This window comes from Alligator sinensis, unplaced genomic scaffold (assembly GCF_000455745.1).
Source record: "Alligator sinensis unplaced genomic scaffold, ASM45574v1 scaffold373_1, whole genome shotgun sequence".
Classification (NCBI taxonomy): Eukaryota; Metazoa; Chordata; order Crocodylia; family Alligatoridae; genus Alligator; species Alligator sinensis.
The window spans coordinates 1,125,153-1,143,483 of record NW_005841990.1 but is presented as its reverse complement, the minus strand read 5'-3'; the positions used below and the strand labels follow the sequence as shown (position 1 = coordinate 1,143,483).

Sequence of the window (18,331 nt, the reverse complement as noted above, 5' to 3'; positions counted from 1 at the left end):
CTTCAAAGCATTCTTAATAGTGTAAATAATTGTCTTTTCTATTGGCAAGGGGTTATCTGGTTTGGAATATCTCAAGAAACTGATTGATAATCAGGAAAAAAATAAGGTTAAGGAGTAACCAGACACTTAGGAGTCAGCTTGAAATTCCTATGGATAGCAGATATACTGACTGGGATATTTCATGATTTCTTCAGAAACAATAGATAGCTTGTAGCATCAGGGTTTTGGATTTTTCACTTGTGAACAAACCTCAGCTTAGCATGACTTTTCCAGATCTGACTATAGTCTTTTAACAGACTTAAGGCAATCATTGGAGTGTTCATAACCTTTTGTGGGGAGGACTTCCACCAGTCATCCTGGGAAAAGTATGACAACACTTGTGGTCAGTGCTCCAACAGGCTGGATGCTGTGATGAACCCTTTACCATTGTTCAAATGTTGCCCATACCCCCTCTGACTTGGTCTCTTTGCCTCAGCATTCCTTAACCCGGCAACCAAGTTTTAGTCAATCAAGTTTAAATAGGCCTCCCATAGTGGGACCGGGGAATGTACAGCCTGAGATGCCTATTAAACTTTACTTCTGCTTAGTGGGGGCAGTCCTTTGTAAATCCATATTAGAACTGGTCTGATAAATGCTGAGCTGGGTGTGCGTAAATGTGGGTTGATTAGCATTTGGAGCACAGATTCCCCATCATGCAGTGCTCCCCTGCTTCTCTGATCCTAGAATTCACTGCAGTCTTTGCTTTGGGCTTTCTGTTCTCCATCTCCCATGTAAATGAATGGTCATCTGGTTCCATCTCAGATGCGAATGAGACCTAGGGCAGTTGTTTCACTCTTGTCACCCTTATCTGGGGGGGTTTTAGGTGTCTCCCACTGCATCTTAATCAGTTTTGTTTAGGTGGGGGGGGGATTCTTTGTGAGTCAGACAGGCTGCATCCTGTGCCAGGGTTCCCCAAGATCACGGAGCTGAGAGGTAACAACTGAACATGAAAGGACAAAACAGCTGATGTGGTACCAAACTGTAAAGAAAGTCTATGCCAGATGAGTCCCTCAGTTGTTAAAATACAGCTAGTGCTGAATTACTTGTAGATGGATTTGAAAACTGAGAACACCTAGAGCTTTCAGGTGGGCGACTAACTTTGTACCCAGGGCTATAATAACCTATAAATGCCCAAGTCTAAATGTTTTGTCTCTTTGTTATAAGTTCCCTTGTATCATGATTCATTTAAATAAAGAATGCATCACATCATGGGAAAGTAAGTTTTACGCTTCCTGTAAATTTTTAATTTTAAAAAATGTTGTTAGCTAGAATATGTGAATACTTGTCAACAGTCAAGTTTCCAAGTGAAAAATTATTGCCTCATGTAGGCCAATGAACAGATAACAGAAGTTTAACTTTGCATAATTTCAGACCTGGGCTGAGTATGAACCTGAGCAAGAGGCAAAAAACTGCATATCATTTGATGCCCTTAATTAGTATAGCTTCTTTCTTTCTTTCTCTTACTATTCTGTAGCTCTAATTCATGGGCTGGGACCCTGTTGAGAATTCTGTAGTACTATCCTGGGTGTTTTGGTCTATGTACTGCCCCAGCACAGTGAGACAGGCATAGTGCTCTTGGAGTAAGTGGGAAGACTAAGCTGTTCAGAACCAAATGTGATAAATTTAATGCATTGCTATGGAGCAGAATGGAAAATAGGGGCAGATGCCACTGCACTTTAGATGGTTTATATAAGATAATGTTATCACTCCCATGGGAAATCACTTGCAGTACAGCTGAGCTGCGCCTTTTTTTCCCATTTCCAATTATTCCTGTTTTTTTACCAGCCTTAAATATCTGGCAAACATCACCAAACGGGGCCCCAAACAGTTCACCCAGAATTCCTCTGTCGCCTCTCCCCCAGCACATCGCATATGTTTTGTGTGGCTCTGCTGTCGATGAGGTAGAGCCAGACCAGGGTGCCCTGCATCTTATCTGCATATACATTTCTGGAGAATCCCAGGACTTATAATAAGAACACCTAATTCCAGTAATGAGTGGCAGCCTAATTAGCACATAGATCCTTTGCGGGGTATCTGAAGTACACATGCATACTGAGCAGTGCTGAGGTGTGTGATCAACGTGGCTTGAAATCACGTGGATTCTAGTGGGTTCTAGCTCAGTGAACCATAGGGTAAATTATGAGGTTCTTAACTTTGGACAAATGTCAAGTATAGTTTGTACTATATGTTAGTGGGTGCCAAAGTGCTGCTTAAAAGTGCGTTTATCAAGAACCTGTGCTAGAACTTGCAGCAGTTCCAAAAAGCAACATGCATCAATTCTATATGAACTAAGTGTATGGGTACTGTATACAAATTAGTACATCTATGTTTAATTTTAAGGTCAGTGTTTTCACGTTTATTCCTCACAGCCGTGTGCTCAGAGAGAACAGGATTTAACAGTAAGGAGAGGGGTGGGGGGAGGCAGAGAGCAAAGGGGCTACCTGAGCCCTGAGATTTATTTTCCCTGCTATAGCAATGGGAGGGGGACAAATTCAAAGCTAACTTCCACTAATTAGATTCTATGCCTGGAAATCATAAGAAACTTATACATTTTCCAAATATAAAATCTAATTATTCAGGGGTCATTTTATGATCAGGGCCATCTTTTATTTAAGTAAATACGGTATTCAGCTTAGCTTCCCACTTAATCCCATGCATGATAAATATGCAGTCTTGTAATGATTATTTGTATAAAGAGCAATATAAGTGTGTGTTTCTGTTACCCTTCAGGTGTGTAAGAGAACCTGTTCCATACCTTGATTAATCTCTAGGTCACAGGACTGGTACCAAGATTAAATGGGCAAGTTGATGTATTGCTGTTTAATCCACCTTATGTGGTGACCCCTCCTGAAGAGGTAAGATATGAGGATTTGCAATTTAAAATCAGTCTTTTACAGTATGATTTGGTTCTCATGTTACAAATTGGTAGTAATTTAATGAACTGAAATTAAATACTATTCTTGAGTTGCAGTGGTTTGATAAAGAGCAAGTGAAAGTAGAGCCATTGATGGTCACATAACTCTTTACAAGAAATATCGACCACTAGATTTGTAGCACCTTGTTGCACAAGGTATGAAGGCCATTACCTACCCCTATTTCCATAGGAAATTTGGGAGTTTTCTACAGAAATTAATTTTTCCATTGGAAAACACCCATTTCCCAAAATAAGGTGCATTTCTGAAGGGAGAAAGTGAAATTAACAAGAGCCTTCTAAGTGTGAGTTGACAGATTCTCTTTTGGTTCTTCTGAAATGAAAATTTTCAGAATTTTTCACACAATTTTAAGGGGTTGTTTTTGTTTTGTTTTGAAACTTTTCAACCTGATTTAGGATGAATTCCCCACCTTTCTCCCCCTCCCCCTATCCCACCAGATGAAAATTGCACTTTTTGGCCTGCTTTAATTTTTATCTTGCAGTTATTCAGGCCTGTTATTGGAAATTTACGCTAATGCCCATTTATAAAAGTACCTTTGACTGTTACAAAACAGTCTATTTTCAAACAGCTGCAAACAAATTAATGTGTCTATGTCTCTGGAGCACAGCCCTGAAATAAGACACATCTGATAAATAAACAGTGCTGCCATTTAACAATTTTGATGTTTAAAATGGTTTGGCTCTTTTGGGTATGGACAATGGTGGGGGTTCCTAAAGTGTTCCAAACATCTAGTGCAGTGGTTCTCAGCCTTTTTTGTACCAGGACCCATTTGTAAACGTTGATGGCCAGTCCTGATCCAGTGCCTCTCACTTCTGACCTGCTGCACCCCACCCCAGTCTCCCAGTGTGTGGGGCAGAGGGCCGATGGTGTGGAGCATGGGGGACCTCAAGAAGCCTCTCACAGGCTGGAACTCTGCCAGCCTGCAAGGGAAAAACCACTACTTCCCACGTTTTTCTCCTTTAAAAGAGAATCCATTTTTAAAGTTTGTTGATTCATTTTTAGAATGTGTTCACAATCCTTTCATATATTCTTGCAACCCACTTTTGGGCCATGACCTACAGGTTGAGAAATGCTGATCTAGAGCATTTATCTGTATAAAAGTTCAAACACTTAGCAAAGCAATTTTATCATCTCTCTAATTTACTCTAGGCAGAAAGCCATGGAATAGAGGCTGCCTGGGCTGGAGGCAAAAATGGCAGAGAAGTAATGGATAGACTTTTTCCTTTAGTAGCAGATCTGCTTTCAACAGGAGGATTATTCTATTTAGTCACAATTAAAGAAAACAATCCAGGTAATGAACTTCTTATAATATGCACCAAACTCTACTTAATAATGCAGACATCAGACTGACTGAGATAGTGTATGGTAGTAGCAAGTTGCATTGGGTTGACAACATTTTATTAGCATTCATAGGCATTCTTTGAAGATCCTAATACAGACTAGCATGTATTTGTGGCACCCTTTATCAAAGATGTCTATCTTTTTAAAGCGTTTTGTCTTTCTTGAAACTAGCATGAGCTAAATCTCCGAAGAAAATTTTAGATACCTTGCTCTCCAATGGGATCCTCGGGCCTAAATCATTCATTTGATTTATATTCTAGTCTTCCCAAAAAACTTATTGCCACCGTCAATTAACAAAATAAGAGAGTATGTAATAAAACTAAATACCCCAAAACTCAACCCAGCCTGCTAAAAGTCTGCCCAAATGAAAATGCCTGACATTGCATCAGAGTGTGCAGGCTCCTCATACAGTCCATGAGAAGAGTTAGGTACCCAAGAATGGATTTCGCAGAAAGCAGCAAAGGGCATTTATAGACGTACCTTTGTCTGCTGGAAATCCAATGCATTGGAGCGAGATGCAAGCTGATGTGCCCGGCCCTGCGTCGCATACATTTGTATAAATGGCAAAATGCATATTAGCACACAAAAATGGCAACGGTGCACTTTTGAACTAAAACACCTTTGGTATGCTTTAGCTCACAAGCGTGCCACTGCCATTTTCTCAGCACTGATATGCATTTCACCACTTATACAAATGAATGCGCTGCAGCACACCACGTGAAGAACTGCTGCAGTACAGAACCCCCCCGACAAATCGCACACCACTGGTTATGACATATCACCCCTCCCTTGAACCTGTACGAAAAATCCTCAAACAACTGCAACCCATACTAGAAAGAGACCCTATTCTTAAAAAGATCTTCCCAGAGCCACCCATCCTAGTCTTCAAACAAACACCGAACCTCGCCAACCTCATCACCAGAACCAAACTTCCTCAAGCCCAGAACACACCAAAAGGATCCAGACCGTGCCAGGACAAGAAATGCAAAACCTGCCAACACATCTCCACCACCCCCAGTATTACTACACCCCGCAGCAGAGCCATCAGCATCCCAGGATCTTACAGCTGCACCTCCAGAAATGTAATATACCTCATCCAATGCACCAAATGCCCTGATGGAAAATATGTAGGAGAGACCAAACAACAACTGCGCACCAGAATGAATGCACACCGGAAATCTATCAAAGACAGAAATACCCAATTACCAGTGGGGGCACATTTCTCACAGGAGGGCCAATCTCTCAGTCCTGATCCTCAAGGGAAACTTACACACTTCCCAGAGATGAGCATATGAACTCCATTTCATCAACCTCCTGGATACTAGAGATCATGGACTAAATATAGACATTGGATTTATTACACATTATAATCTGCCTGACAACTGACTCCCCAGCTCAGCCTCTGGCTTCTTTACTTTTCGTTCCATCCAGGAAGAGCACACACCAACTGCTGAAACTCCCTTAGCCTGACAAAGGGTTTTTGAACCCAAAGCTTGCTTAATAACTATTCTCCAACTATTTGGGTTGGTCTAATAAAAGATATCAAATTCACCCAAGAAACCTTGTCTGCGTATGTCCTTAGACCAACACGGCTACAAACTACACCCCTGCAGCACGCCAGGCACTTTAAAAAGTGCCCAGCACTGTGTCGCATACATACAGGTGCCCAAAGTGACTAAGAATCTGTCTAAAGTAGTCAGAAGGAAATGCCAGGAATGGGGTGGGGCCTAAGTCCTGCTGCTTTAACATAAGTAAACAGCTAACTCCAGGCTGGATGGATCTTTCATGACCAAAATGGAAATGCCTAACGCAACTCAGTACCTAAGCAGCTTTGTATCCACTGAGCAGGGTCTATTTGGATAGCTCGTTGTGACTTAGGTACCTCGTTCTGTCCAAGTCCTGTTTAGGTACTTATAAGGTCACTTGAAGCTGGCCTTACACTGGGGCTAAACCGAAAGATTTATTTTGCAAGAGCTAAGTGTTGAACAACATAGTAAGCATAAGAAAAACACTGTCATCATTACAGCACCGTCGGCTGTCTCTGCTAAAATAAAACAAAAGCTACAAAAGGAACTTCCATGTTTGGACATTTTCATAGGGCAAACATGAGGTTTACAGCTGTGTTTCATAAGACTGTTCAAAAATAGTGCTTGAAACCTGAGTGATCTGGTGAAATATTTTCAATTGAAGCAGTTTGTTAAGATAATATCTTACATAGTATAATGATTCATACTGAACTATAAAGTTACAGACGCTAACTGAACTTAACTCACAGTGGTGTATACAGATTATTAAAAACAATTAAGCACTTAAGTTTGAGTCAGGAACATTGAGTATATTTTAAGTTAAGCTTTATAGTAAAGTCGCTGCTTTTTTACATTGTTAGACAGGTATGAAAATCTTGATGTCCAATACTAGAAAGCTAACTTATTCATTACTGTTGGATGGTTTACTTTGCTCTAATCCAGAGGGTCTCAAACTGTGGTCCATGGACCAGAACTGGTCTGTGAGCTCCATTCAGGTGGTCCGCAGAATGGTTGCGGAACAATCAAGAATATTTATGCTTGTAAGGTAAGACTACTGATATTAAAATGTGAGTTGTGCGCTTTGATTTGTAGAACAAAAAAAAGTTTATTAAGTGGTCTGCTGAGACCCTCAGCAATTTTCAAGTGGTTTGCAGGGAAAAACAGAAGTTTGAGAACCACTGATCTAATCATTTAAAGGATCATGGTAGATGTTTTGTAACACTGAAGTTTTGCTTTGGTTTTAGCCAGTAGTTTAAGGCAGAATAGGCTTGTTTTAGCTGTAATTTAACACTTAAACTGAATTTTAATTTTATATATTTTTCATTACAGATGAAATTTTGGAAATCATGAAACAGTGTGGTTTAAGGGGTGCTAAAGTACTTTCCAGACGAGCAGGAAAAGAAATGCTCACAATTCTCAAATTCAGCAAATCTTGATGGCTGCTCCTAACCTTCTGTATGCTGGAGATTGTTAAACCATATGTGGTTAATTTTTCTCTATGTCAAGCTATTTTGTGTCTGAACCAAAACTCAACCTACCTCCTTAGAAAAAAAAATCTTGTCATCTCTTGAGCACTATAGGCAAATTAATCAAGGTTGTCATTGTTCCTGCACTGTGACGGTGTCAGCATACTGTGACTAGCAGTCCATAAGAAGGCAGTTGTTTCTGGGCTTTGGTCTTATATGTAGTGTGGTAGAAGAGCTGAAAGATGCACTTTAAAGGTGGGTATTTACATCTAAAATTTGGCTATTATTTACTTTGTTTTATAATTGGAAAATTAAGTGAACTGGTGTATATTTTTGTCATTCAGTTAAAACAAAAATCTTGTTACTGCTTTGTCTTATGATAATTATTCCTTACCAAAAGCTTTGGTTAAATCAATGTTTTGTCAAGCCACTGATCTTCTCCAGTTGTCTTGTCTCAAGCACATTTTCTGCATTTTTGGCAGTCTCTTGAAATCTAGTAACCAGATATTAATCTTGCCGCCATAATGGGCAAAACTTGATCGTACCTTGCTACTCTACTGTAAATATCCAGTTACAGTTAACAAACGTCAGAACTTGGTGTCTATCAGGGTTTTAGCTGAATACCCTGGGTAAATCAACAATGTAAGAAGCTAATTTCAGTCCATTTCGATCAATTATACAGATTCTCGATGGGTCCTTGCAGACTTAAAAATTTTTAAAAACCCCCACACCTGTACTTTACCTTAAAATCGACGTGTTCCTGCACTGAGCCCTGCACATGCCCAGAAGAGGCAGTGCGCATTACTTCAACCCGACTCGCCCAACGTCTGTAAAGATCAGGCTGATTAGTGGGGCTTTTTTGGTGCTTTTAACTAATAGCTGATTGAATCAGCTTTAACTAAAAGTGGCAAAAAGCCTTGCTGAAGCATCCAATTTTTATGGATGCTGCAGAGCCGGGTTGAAGTAATGTGCTGCTGCTTCCAGTAAAGTGCATTTGTTTAGTGTGTGTGTGTGTGTGTGTGTGTGTGTGTGTGTGTGTGTGTGTGTGTGTGTGAGAACAGCCTATAACTAGTAACTACATTTACTTTTATAAGAAGTAAGGTTTAGTTCAAAGTATTTCAAGAACCTTAGTAGTTCTTTATGGTATGGATTAAAACCTTAAATAAAATTGGTTTAGTAGCATCCATCATTTAGCAACGTATAGGATGATGTGCAGGGAGAAAGCCAGATTAGTGTCCCATAATGTAAAACACCAGTTTTTTTAGTGGTACTGGTTTGGGCCAAATAAATCTCAGTTAAGTAATGATGGCTTGGATGTATGGGAGTGTAGATATCTATCTCATGGATCCTGTGAAGTGAGAGAATCTCATTGGGTACGTCCATTCACAAGAGTCTGCATTTTCACTTTCTTCAACTATTTATTAAGTTGGTGGGTTCTAGAGAGACAGTGACCTCCTTCCCCATGTATGTTCAGGCTAAAGCTAAGTATAATCTTAAGAAACTCTCTTCTAAAACACCCTTTATGATCTTGTGTCCAGGTGCAGTGAGATTTCATATAACATTTAATTGAAATGAAGACAGGTGAAGAAGCGATAGGACACAGCATTTACCTCAAGGGAGGGAGCCACAAATCATTACCCCTCTCATCTATTTGTATATGCCTGAGAGACCATTCCCTTGAAATGGACTATTCTACCTTAGATTCTGATCCAGGTGGAGACATTTTCACATTACTACAGGTGAACTCATAGTTTTGCCCGATCTTCCTCCTGAATTTGCTCTTATTTCTCTGCCACCTTTGCTACAAAAAAGCTTTTTGGCTGTTGCAGTTTTTCCAGGCTGTGCACATGTGTGCATAAGAGAATTTTTTTTGTTCAGAGACTCCATTGTAATATTGCTCCCCTCTTTGTTTTCCTTCCCAAGCCAAATGTTTGTCAGTCTTAATATTCTGGGCATTTGACTGCTTGGAATCCTTGAGCAGCCCCTGAGGATCTGCCACAAAGACTTTTTCTGAGGCTAGATCAGAAGCCACAAAGGTCCTTTGTTTTTCCCTTGTATTAATGTTGTCCAAATAGGACAGTGTGGCTCTTGCAAAACCAGACTGTAGACAGGATAGCTTCATCTGTGAGGTAAGGGTGTCAACATGTCTATCTGACATTGATCCCTGTTTCCTGGCACAGAACAGGCAAAGTAGAATTCTTCTCATGTGAAGTCTGTACATGCTGCCTCAAACTGGGAGTTTCTCCTTTAGATTTATCTAGTTCAGCCTATGGGGGACAATCTGCCATGTCTGAGAAGTAGAAGCATCATGGCAGGATGGCTCTCTAGAACTGGTTGAAACCAACGTTCCTTTTAATACCTGATCTGGAGGTGGGGGAGGAGGAAGAAAGGAGATTGCTCACTACCACTAGAAAGAAAAAAAAACTTGGCAAAAACACCCATGAGGAGCAAAATGAGCTACTGGTAAATTGTGGTTAGAGACAGGAAATTAGGTGGCCAGTTAGAGAAAAGGCATGGCCATCAGCTGCCACCACTCAACTGCCGTAGGAATGCTTCTCAAACCTGTGGGAGAAGTTGGGCTGTGGAAATTGATAGTTAATGCCCATTTGCAGCAAAACTGATGAGAGCAGTTTCACTACCATCTGTTTTCTACCTAACAGAAAGCTGGCCACTACTTGAAGGCAGCATGTATAAACCAAATATGTTTGACCTGCTACATCATAAGTAATTGCAATGCCGTGCTTAGCAGCAGGTATAACTTCTGTATTTCCTTGCTTAGCAAACCATAGAAAAAATGCCAAGATTCTCTTGCTACCAAAATTCATCAGGGACTGTTAAGTTCCTGCAGCTTATCAGGACCAAGTTGTAGTCTAAAGGGTCTCTTTCATGTGAGGGTTTTGTGTTTTTTTTCTTTGCAGAATCTGGCTTTTCACTAACCATGAATACCCATCATAAAATTATAATATACACTGGTGTAGAACAGAACTTCAACTTGGTTATCAGGGAGGGCTGGTTTATCTTTGAAGCTAAAAAAAAAACCCAAACCAACCCTTAAATCTGTACCGCTTTCAGCTAGCCATTTCACATCAAAAGGACAGGTGGCTGTTGGTCAGATACTTAACAGCAACACAATCTTAGTGCTCTAACATATTGTTACAGCAGTAATTGACCAAGTTCAACATGGAGCCAAGACTGTTCTCATACCCTAAGCTATTTTGATGAAATGGAATTAGAATTCCTAAACTTAAGTGCTATTTTATGTAATAGGACTAGGAGTGGTAATGCAACTAGTTAGCTTTATCTTCAAGTTTTCTGAATATAAAATATGTAGTAAAACATGAAATTATGCATTACTCTAGCTACTTACAAGCTAGTATATGATGTGAAACCCTGGCCTTGTTAAACTCAGTGGTTTTTTGTTTTTTTTTTTTTGGGGGGGGGGGGGGGTTTGTTGTTGGGTGGGGGGTGGGGGGGGGGTTGCTACCAATTTCAATTGGGAGAGGATGTTACTCTTGAGGTACAGGTTGCACTGATTAGAAGACCAAGACAGTAAAATTTATACTGTGATCTTCAATTAGTCTGCTTTTGGGCTAGGAAGAAGAGGGGCCATATCCAAATATTTGAAATGAACCCACTGCTATAGGCCAGGTTTCCATCCTTTAGCCAGTCATTCAAAGCAGAATGGTAGAAGATTCGCAAGATGGGCAACACATCTACAGTTGTACTACACATTTAGTACTTGCTAAATGACTATGTCCCAGCGGACTGCGGGTCATTTTTGACCCTCCTTGAGCTCTTTGCTACTGCACAGTAGTGGTAGCATCATAATTAGTGCCTGCCAGTGCTACATCGCTGTAGTGACAGCTCATCACTACAGTGACATAGCATCTTGTGTAGACATGCCCAGAGACTGAATAAAATGGTGATCTCCAGCTGTTTTATAATGGACTTCAGTCTGTTATCAGAAACAAGCTGGAGTAATAAATGACTGGTTTAACAAATTGCTATAACAAAATGAGAAGGCTCTCAAAATTTATTAGATGCAGGGTTACAAATTCTTAACCCTAAGATTTTTTTTAAAAATGGGTAATTTAACAGAAGTTGTAGTTTACTAGCTTTTCTCTTTTCACTATGAGATAAGAAAAAGTTCTCCACTTGCTGCCTATTGCTCTCAATGCTGGTCCTCTTGCTTCTCCAAGGTACACAAGCCTAAATTTTTCAGAGCTGAAAGTGATCATGGGTACTCCACTTGACACGTTAAAAGGATCCGACTTTCAAAAAAAAAATGCAGAGTACCCTATCCTCTGAAAATGAGGCCTTTTCAAGGCATGTCAATATTTGAGTACATCAGGCACTAGTCAGATTAAATTCAGGCCGTTCATTTCATAAAACTCATTGAACAAAGACAGTCCCCCCCCATGGCTTAGAAAGACTGATAGATCTTCTCCCTTTAACTGGTGTGACTTTGGAAAGCGAGCACAAGCAGCATAACTTCAAGGTTAAAATGCATGATGTAGCTAACCAACTCATGAGTGAAAGAAATTGTGAAATGTGGACAGTTTTTTAAATTTGATAAATTTATTAAACTTAGTTACAAAACTAATTCTTGTAATTATTGGAGAATGTCAGTAGATAATAATACTTCATCAACAGTAAGTGACTACCAGGTGTCGACAAAGCAATCTGCAAATGAGAGCACAACAGTTGGCAGGCATCCTTCCTCTTCACTTGAAAAAAAAAACACAAAAAACCCCACAGTTGCCAGTCCACTAAAATGCGATAGTCATGTGGGGGTTCTTTATGGACTTTTCCTAGTAAACTTGGCTTCCTTTCCTCTTTTTGAGACATCAACAACTACCAAAAGTCAAAATATTCTTTCAAAGGGAAATTTATAGAGGGGTTAGATTACACTGCGTTTCAGATCATGCTTTACCATGAAATCATCAATGATGTTTTTATCCCATACTTTCACTGTAATGTAGCAGCAGCTGCACCCACACAGTCATGAGTTGCATTTATAAAATGAATTTTACTGCTACCAAAAATTCAGATTGCCACACTATTTAAGAATAAGGTAACTTGTAAATTAAGAGGCACCATCTTACTTAAGAGCATACCAGTATGTAAGATTGTTCTTAAAACTGTAGATTTAACTAAGCTACAACTGAACAGCACTTCAGCACAATCCTTAGTGTTCAAGTCAGATATGTATTTTTTTTAATATTTTAACCTTTTAAAAATATACAAGTTAAAATAAATTAGTCTTATGTTTTACAATCTAAGGAGTATTTTCAATTGCTTTACAAAAACAGTCCAGAGGTAAATGTGGATCATTCTATTCGCCAAACAATTTAAGAGAGTATTTTCAAAAAGCTTGTTAGCTTCCTTCAACATACAGTTCTTGATCCAACTGCCTTCTCATTTACTACTTTGGTCAACCACTGAAGACAGTGCTGCATTTCAAAAAAAGGTCTCTCGACAAAGCGGGCAGGTGGATTTGTTGCTAGATGTGAACCATTTGTACTGCAACAGAAATAGGAACAATTAAAACATTAACATGGTAAATTTAAACAATGCATTGAACTTCAATGGGTTCTGTTTCCTACTTGTAAAATGTTACGTTTAGTGTAATATAGCAGTATTCATTGGTGAGCTATCAAACACCAACTGTACCTAGTAAAGATTTGCTCAAACACTGCAAAAGCAACTTATTTTTCAAGAACTAAAAATGGTAAAGTGAAATTCATAAAAAAAAGCCATTGTTCCTTAAATCCACCACCCAAAGTTCTATTATGCAGCCTCATTTTAAGAAATCAGAGAACCAACATAAGAGCTATCATCTTTGAAACAGTAGTAATTTCCCCTTGTATTTGGACATCAACCTGTACTGTCATTTATGGTTACTGTGTTTTCAATCTTATGATTTACATACTTCAATCTCAAACAGGTTCTATGTTTAAGCAAAAAACTTACTTTTTTACACAAGATCCATAATAGTCACTTACCAAACAGGCCGAATGGAATTTTTTCTTGCATGTTCTGCAGGCTTTTTTGGGAAGAGAATAGTTGGAACCATGAATAACTGAGAAACAGATCATGCAGTCTTCAACACCCTCAAAACGTTTGTCCACATTGTTTTTCCACAAAGCCAAACCTTCCATGATGCTTCCGTTCTATCAGAGAGGAAGTTACAACAGTAATCAATTCCAGTAATGATTTAGAACATCCTTTTATTTCTATTGTCACAGCATCTGGTTGAGGCCATTTCTGATTAGGGCCGCATTATACGAAGCCCTGTACAAATGTGGACCTTCCCTGAAACATTTATAAATTTAAAGTGACACATCATTTATGAAGACGGAATAAACATGTACAATTTTATATGCATATAACTTATTGACCTACTATCAAGCTTAGTCCATATATTCTACAGCTTCAGTAGATCCTTGCTAAGAACATCTGTTTCCATTTAAAGAGCACATATAAAGCTGTGACTTGAATTTACCGTTCTGTTACTTATAACCACAAGTGTTAAGTGACTTTTGTAACAACCATGTCAAATTTATAGAATATCCTTAAGTCTGTAATATAGCACTATTCAGGAGTTCTTGTTCTACACTATAGGCTGAGTACTGTGGTCTAATGGGGAGAATACTGGTATGGTAAGACCTAGGTACTGCTTCCAGCTACAAATACCTGACTCTTGGTGACCTGAGGCTTATAAATTTTACTAGGCGTTTCAGCTTCCCCACCTTTAAAAACAGTCAGTAACACAGACCACCTTTGCAGACCTTTCTGACATCTGTTGATGACAATGGTAGTAACTGCAGGCTAGGCATCAATATATTCTATTATTACACTACTAAGGTTTTTCCACTTTTTGGTCTCACTCTATGTCCGAAGTTTTCAAAACCAAGGGCTTTGCGCAAATATTTACCTGGTGAGTGAGGTACGTGCTTAATTGTAGCATCCAGTTTCGCCACTGCTGAACAGCCACACCAACCCTCTTTCCACTCTCAACTGTTATTGAGCCCAGTGGGTAATTTGGTGGAAGTTGTATTATCAACTCAATAAATATATCATCAACTGAATAGGTAGCAATGACTTCTCGTGTGGCAGACCGAGCTTTTACCTGTAGAAAAATTAAGATCATATAAAATCATGGCAGTTTTGTAAAATAATTTCTGAGCCTCAAAATACTTCATGAAATGCATTTTTCATTTTCCACACAACCCCAATTTTGACCTAAATGAGACCTGTATGGTTTGCATAATAATGAAATTCAGGGTAGGATGCAAGCACAAGACACTTGACAGGTTTTGTCTATTACGCATCTGGAAATTAAAACATTCTTCACCGGGAGATTTTCATTCAAGAGATTTTACCAATGTTAAGTATACACTTACCATCTCAATTTTTTTTTTTTTTTTTTTTTTTTACATGTTACATCAACTGTTTACTTTTTATTATCCTATACACTTGAACCAGTAAAATAAAGAATTAGGAAATCTTTTAATTACAGAGGGAAAACTCCATATGTGGTCTTGCCAAACTAAACAGTAGCAGCATGAGCCAATCAATCAGACTGGAAGCCTGCCATCAATCACTGATGTAGTTTAAAAAGTTACACCAGACAGGAGTTAGTGTGTTCATAATGGCACAGGATATCCCACAAGAACTACAACTTCTGAAAATAATTTCTGATTGATAGCTACGTTTGAACTAACAGTTTCAGAGTATAAGATGTGCGTCACTGTAAAACAAATAATATGCCACACCAATATCAAATCAGAGTATCACTGATTATGTGGGTAATAGAAATGAAGTCCTCTTAACAGCTGTCAGGATTACAGTCTAGTTTTGGAAATCAACATCAAGTCTTCTGACATCTCTTTATGAGGACCTAGGGTGAAATCCTGGATACTATTAAATCAATGGCAAAACTCTTGACATTAGTAGTCAGGATTTCAGCCCAGTCACAACAGCAGTAAAACACTATCCTGAGATAACTCGATTCCTCTGATGGTAACAATAATTCTCATCTAAATGATAGCACACAGCTTCCGTTTGCAGTGAGTAGCTAGTTTAGAAACAACAACATTGATATAATTTAGTTTCTGTATCAGCAGTCATAATCAGGGATCCTGCTTTTCTCTGATCCCCCCCCCCAAATTTTCAGGTTAAAAAAAGGAACCCAAAATCCACTTTTTTCCATGATCAAAATGAAACACCAGTAATACATAAGATAAATAGATAAATGCAGACACACACACACACACACACACACAGATAAATATGTAGTGGTGTTTCATTTTGTTCACAGAAAAGTGTGGATTTGGGTTATTTTTTAACCTGAAAACAGGATTTTTTTTTGATCGGAGAAAACCAGGATCTTAGTCATAAACCATAAAGAAAATAACACTTCCAGGAGACAAAGGCATTACTAACCGTCATGCCATTAAATAACTGCGTGCTGCTCTGCACAGAAGATATTTCTTGTAAAGAAAGCACATTGCTGACATATTTGCTTGTAAATTTATCTACAACATTGAAGACACGTTTCTCGCAGCTGTTCCACCAAAGTCTAACCATAGCAGGCAAGTCCTTCAGTGTTATGTGATATACAGAGCAGGCCAAGTGTGGAATCTGAGATGACAGTACTCCTGTTGCTGCAGAGGGCGGGGAAGGAGAGGGAGGAAAATAACACATTTTGTTAAATATCACATAGGTAACAAAGGATAGCTTCCTGTAGAGCTGCCCCCATATTAGCTATATTAGGTGAGGGAGGGAGTAGAGCTAGGACTGGGACAAGGGCAGGCACTGCCCAGCCAGGGCGGAGCAAGGGGGAGGGGTGGGTCCTGCCTCTGCATGCACCCCTGGAGGAAGCATGGAGGACATGTGCCCCCTAGATTTGTGTGCAGGGTGAGGGTGGGCTGCCCACTGTGTGCTCAGGGCCAGGGCCTCCCAGCCTCTTCCCAGCAGAGACTGGGCCAGAGCTGGGCTTGGGGCAGGTGGGGACAAGGTGGGTTTGCAGCAGTGCTGGGAGGGGGGGGCTATGGCCACCCCAAATTCCCCATTTCCCCCCCCCATCTTCACCCCTCCCAGCCCCACCACTGCCCACCCCCCCGCACCCCCAATGAGCCGCCCGCAGCTCCACCCCGCGCCCTGTCCTGGCTGCCCCAGCTCCACTCCCTCCCTCACCCGGCTGCATTCCTGGCCCCACACATGCTGCAGCTACACACATTTATCAGTAACATTATCAGCCAAATTGGCTAAAAAAAGCTGACTGCCGATAATGTCAATTTTCCTTTCATCAGTGCTGATACGATACGGACCAATATATCGGTGCACCACCATTTCTAAACTGTAAGTAGTAACTACATACTAACATTTTGAATGCATACTATCTTTATTCTTGCATAAAATACTAAAAGAGAAAAACCAAAACCAGAAAATATGCCAGCAGAATGTTCACCATCATGCGGATGGTAAATGCTAAACAGGTTCCCATGAAAGTCAGCAAAACAGACAAGCTGTTGCTGAATATTATGAAAATGAAGACAATAGCTGGATGCATAATGAACCGTGTTGTGCAAATAAAAGGCGAACAGAAGACGCAGGTAAGACATAAGGGTACTATTAGTACACTTTTAGTGGATATAACAATTGTCCAATGATATTCTTTCCAGAAATCACCAGTTTCTCCAAGATCCATGCTTCAACCTATGTCGAACATCACTGTATCTGACATCAGTGGTGTGCAAGACACTATCAAGAAAACTGACAGCCACTTCACAGGTTGTTGCCTACCTATGGAGATTGCTCTGATCTTATCAGAGTGCCAGAAAGCTGTGTTTTAAAAGGCAGCTTAACCAAGTGGGTCTATGGCAGTGCCTTTTAGAGGATGCCATTCACCGCAATACAAATTCTGTGAGTTTTGCCCCAAAGTGAGCACTATAAATGCTATAAACAATGATAATGCTATAAATGAGGGCATAATTGCCAGAATTACTGGAGAAGAATGAACATACTTGAGCATAAATAGTAAACATGTTAACAAGGGGACTGGGTTTCTAAGTTGCTCAACAGTTTGTCATTAAGCCGTTTGCCTCCTTTGTCATTAAGCCTTTTGCCTCCCTACGTAAAGTGGGATTCTGTTGCAAAATATGAATCTGAAAACTGGCACGTGTGACTTAAGTTAAAAAGACTACAATACTATGGAATTAGAAGGGATAACAGGAAAGGCTACTGGAACATGCATTCTTTTGCCAAGAGTCACATTATACCCATCAGACAGCTTTTAAGATATGCAAGAGGCAATTTCTTATCAGAGCAGCTTGGCTAAGGTCAAACACTTGACAGATGTTTACATACCAGAGCTTGTGTTTGGACATGGCCAGCTATACGTTGCAATGTTAAGGGTGAAATCATTTGACAACCTGAATATACAAATTATACATTCAAATGATCAAGTAATACTGCCAAACATGGAAGGCGTTCACACACAAAAAAAGCGGTATTCCGTGAAATCCTCCCATTAAGTTTGTAATAGTAATAAGCCTGCTCAAGTTCACATACCATTTATGTCCCCTTCATGACTTTCAAAATGACTGAATATATTTATGTTTAAGGGATGCATTTAAAAGCCCTTCTGAAGCTGCTCCAAGTTCAGCAAGTGATTTCAAAAGATAAGTGGATTATTTCATCATATATTTAACCCTAGTTTTGTTTTAGGATTCTACAGAAATATTTTGAAGCAAACTACAACTCTTGATCAGCTGCATGACAAGGCTGAAAAGACTAAAAAAGCTACTACAGATAGGTGCAAATTTTTAGACAGAACCTATATGCTCTGCTTTATTGAAGATGTCAAGGTTTTTGCCACACACTTTATACAAAGTTGACAGAGAATTTGACTGAAGATCAGCAGGGGGAAAAAAAAAATTCAGGCAAGATGCAAATGTTAACTAAAAAAACTGCACCACAGTGGAAGGAAACAGAGAAGTTGCAAGAACAAATAAAACAA

The 18,331-nt window shown here is 39.6% G+C and overlaps 2 protein-coding genes across 5 annotated transcripts in view; one reads left to right on the top strand and one right to left on the bottom strand.

Moving 5' to 3' along the window:
- Positions 1-10,718, top strand: part of N6AMT1 (N-6 adenine-specific DNA methyltransferase 1) — a 15,511-nt gene extending 4,793 nt beyond the window's left edge. The window contains exons 4-8 of one of the 4 annotated variants that reach the window (XR_003093518.1): positions 2,811-2,894; positions 4,122-4,263; positions 6,782-6,884; positions 7,169-7,560; positions 8,844-10,718. Coding sequence is in view for 2 of the 4 variants with exons in the window: in XM_014518865.2 (XP_014374351.1) it covers positions 2,811-2,894; positions 4,122-4,263; positions 7,169-7,275 (333 nt within the window). In the remaining 2 variants the exon portion in view is untranslated. Of the gene's footprint in view, positions 1-2,810; positions 2,895-4,121; positions 4,264-6,699; positions 6,885-7,168; positions 8,180-8,843 lie in introns of those variants that run through there. The other 3 variants (XR_001357840.2, XM_014518865.2, XM_025201343.1) reach the window with 3 other exon arrangements.
- Positions 10,719-11,864: 1,146 nt separating this feature from the next.
- The window catches only part of LTN1 (listerin E3 ubiquitin protein ligase 1), a 49,427-nt gene continuing 42,960 nt past the window's right edge, over positions 11,865-18,331 (bottom strand). The window contains exons 27-30 of the mRNA XM_014518864.2: positions 15,754-15,974; positions 14,243-14,437; positions 13,311-13,478; positions 11,865-12,828 (exon numbers count right to left, since the gene is read on the bottom strand). Coding sequence (XP_014374350.1) covers positions 12,766-12,828; positions 13,311-13,478; positions 14,243-14,437; positions 15,754-15,974 — 647 coding nt within the window. The 3' untranslated portion in view covers positions 11,865-12,765. The remainder of the gene's footprint in view (positions 12,829-13,310; positions 13,479-14,242; positions 14,438-15,753; positions 15,975-18,331) is intronic.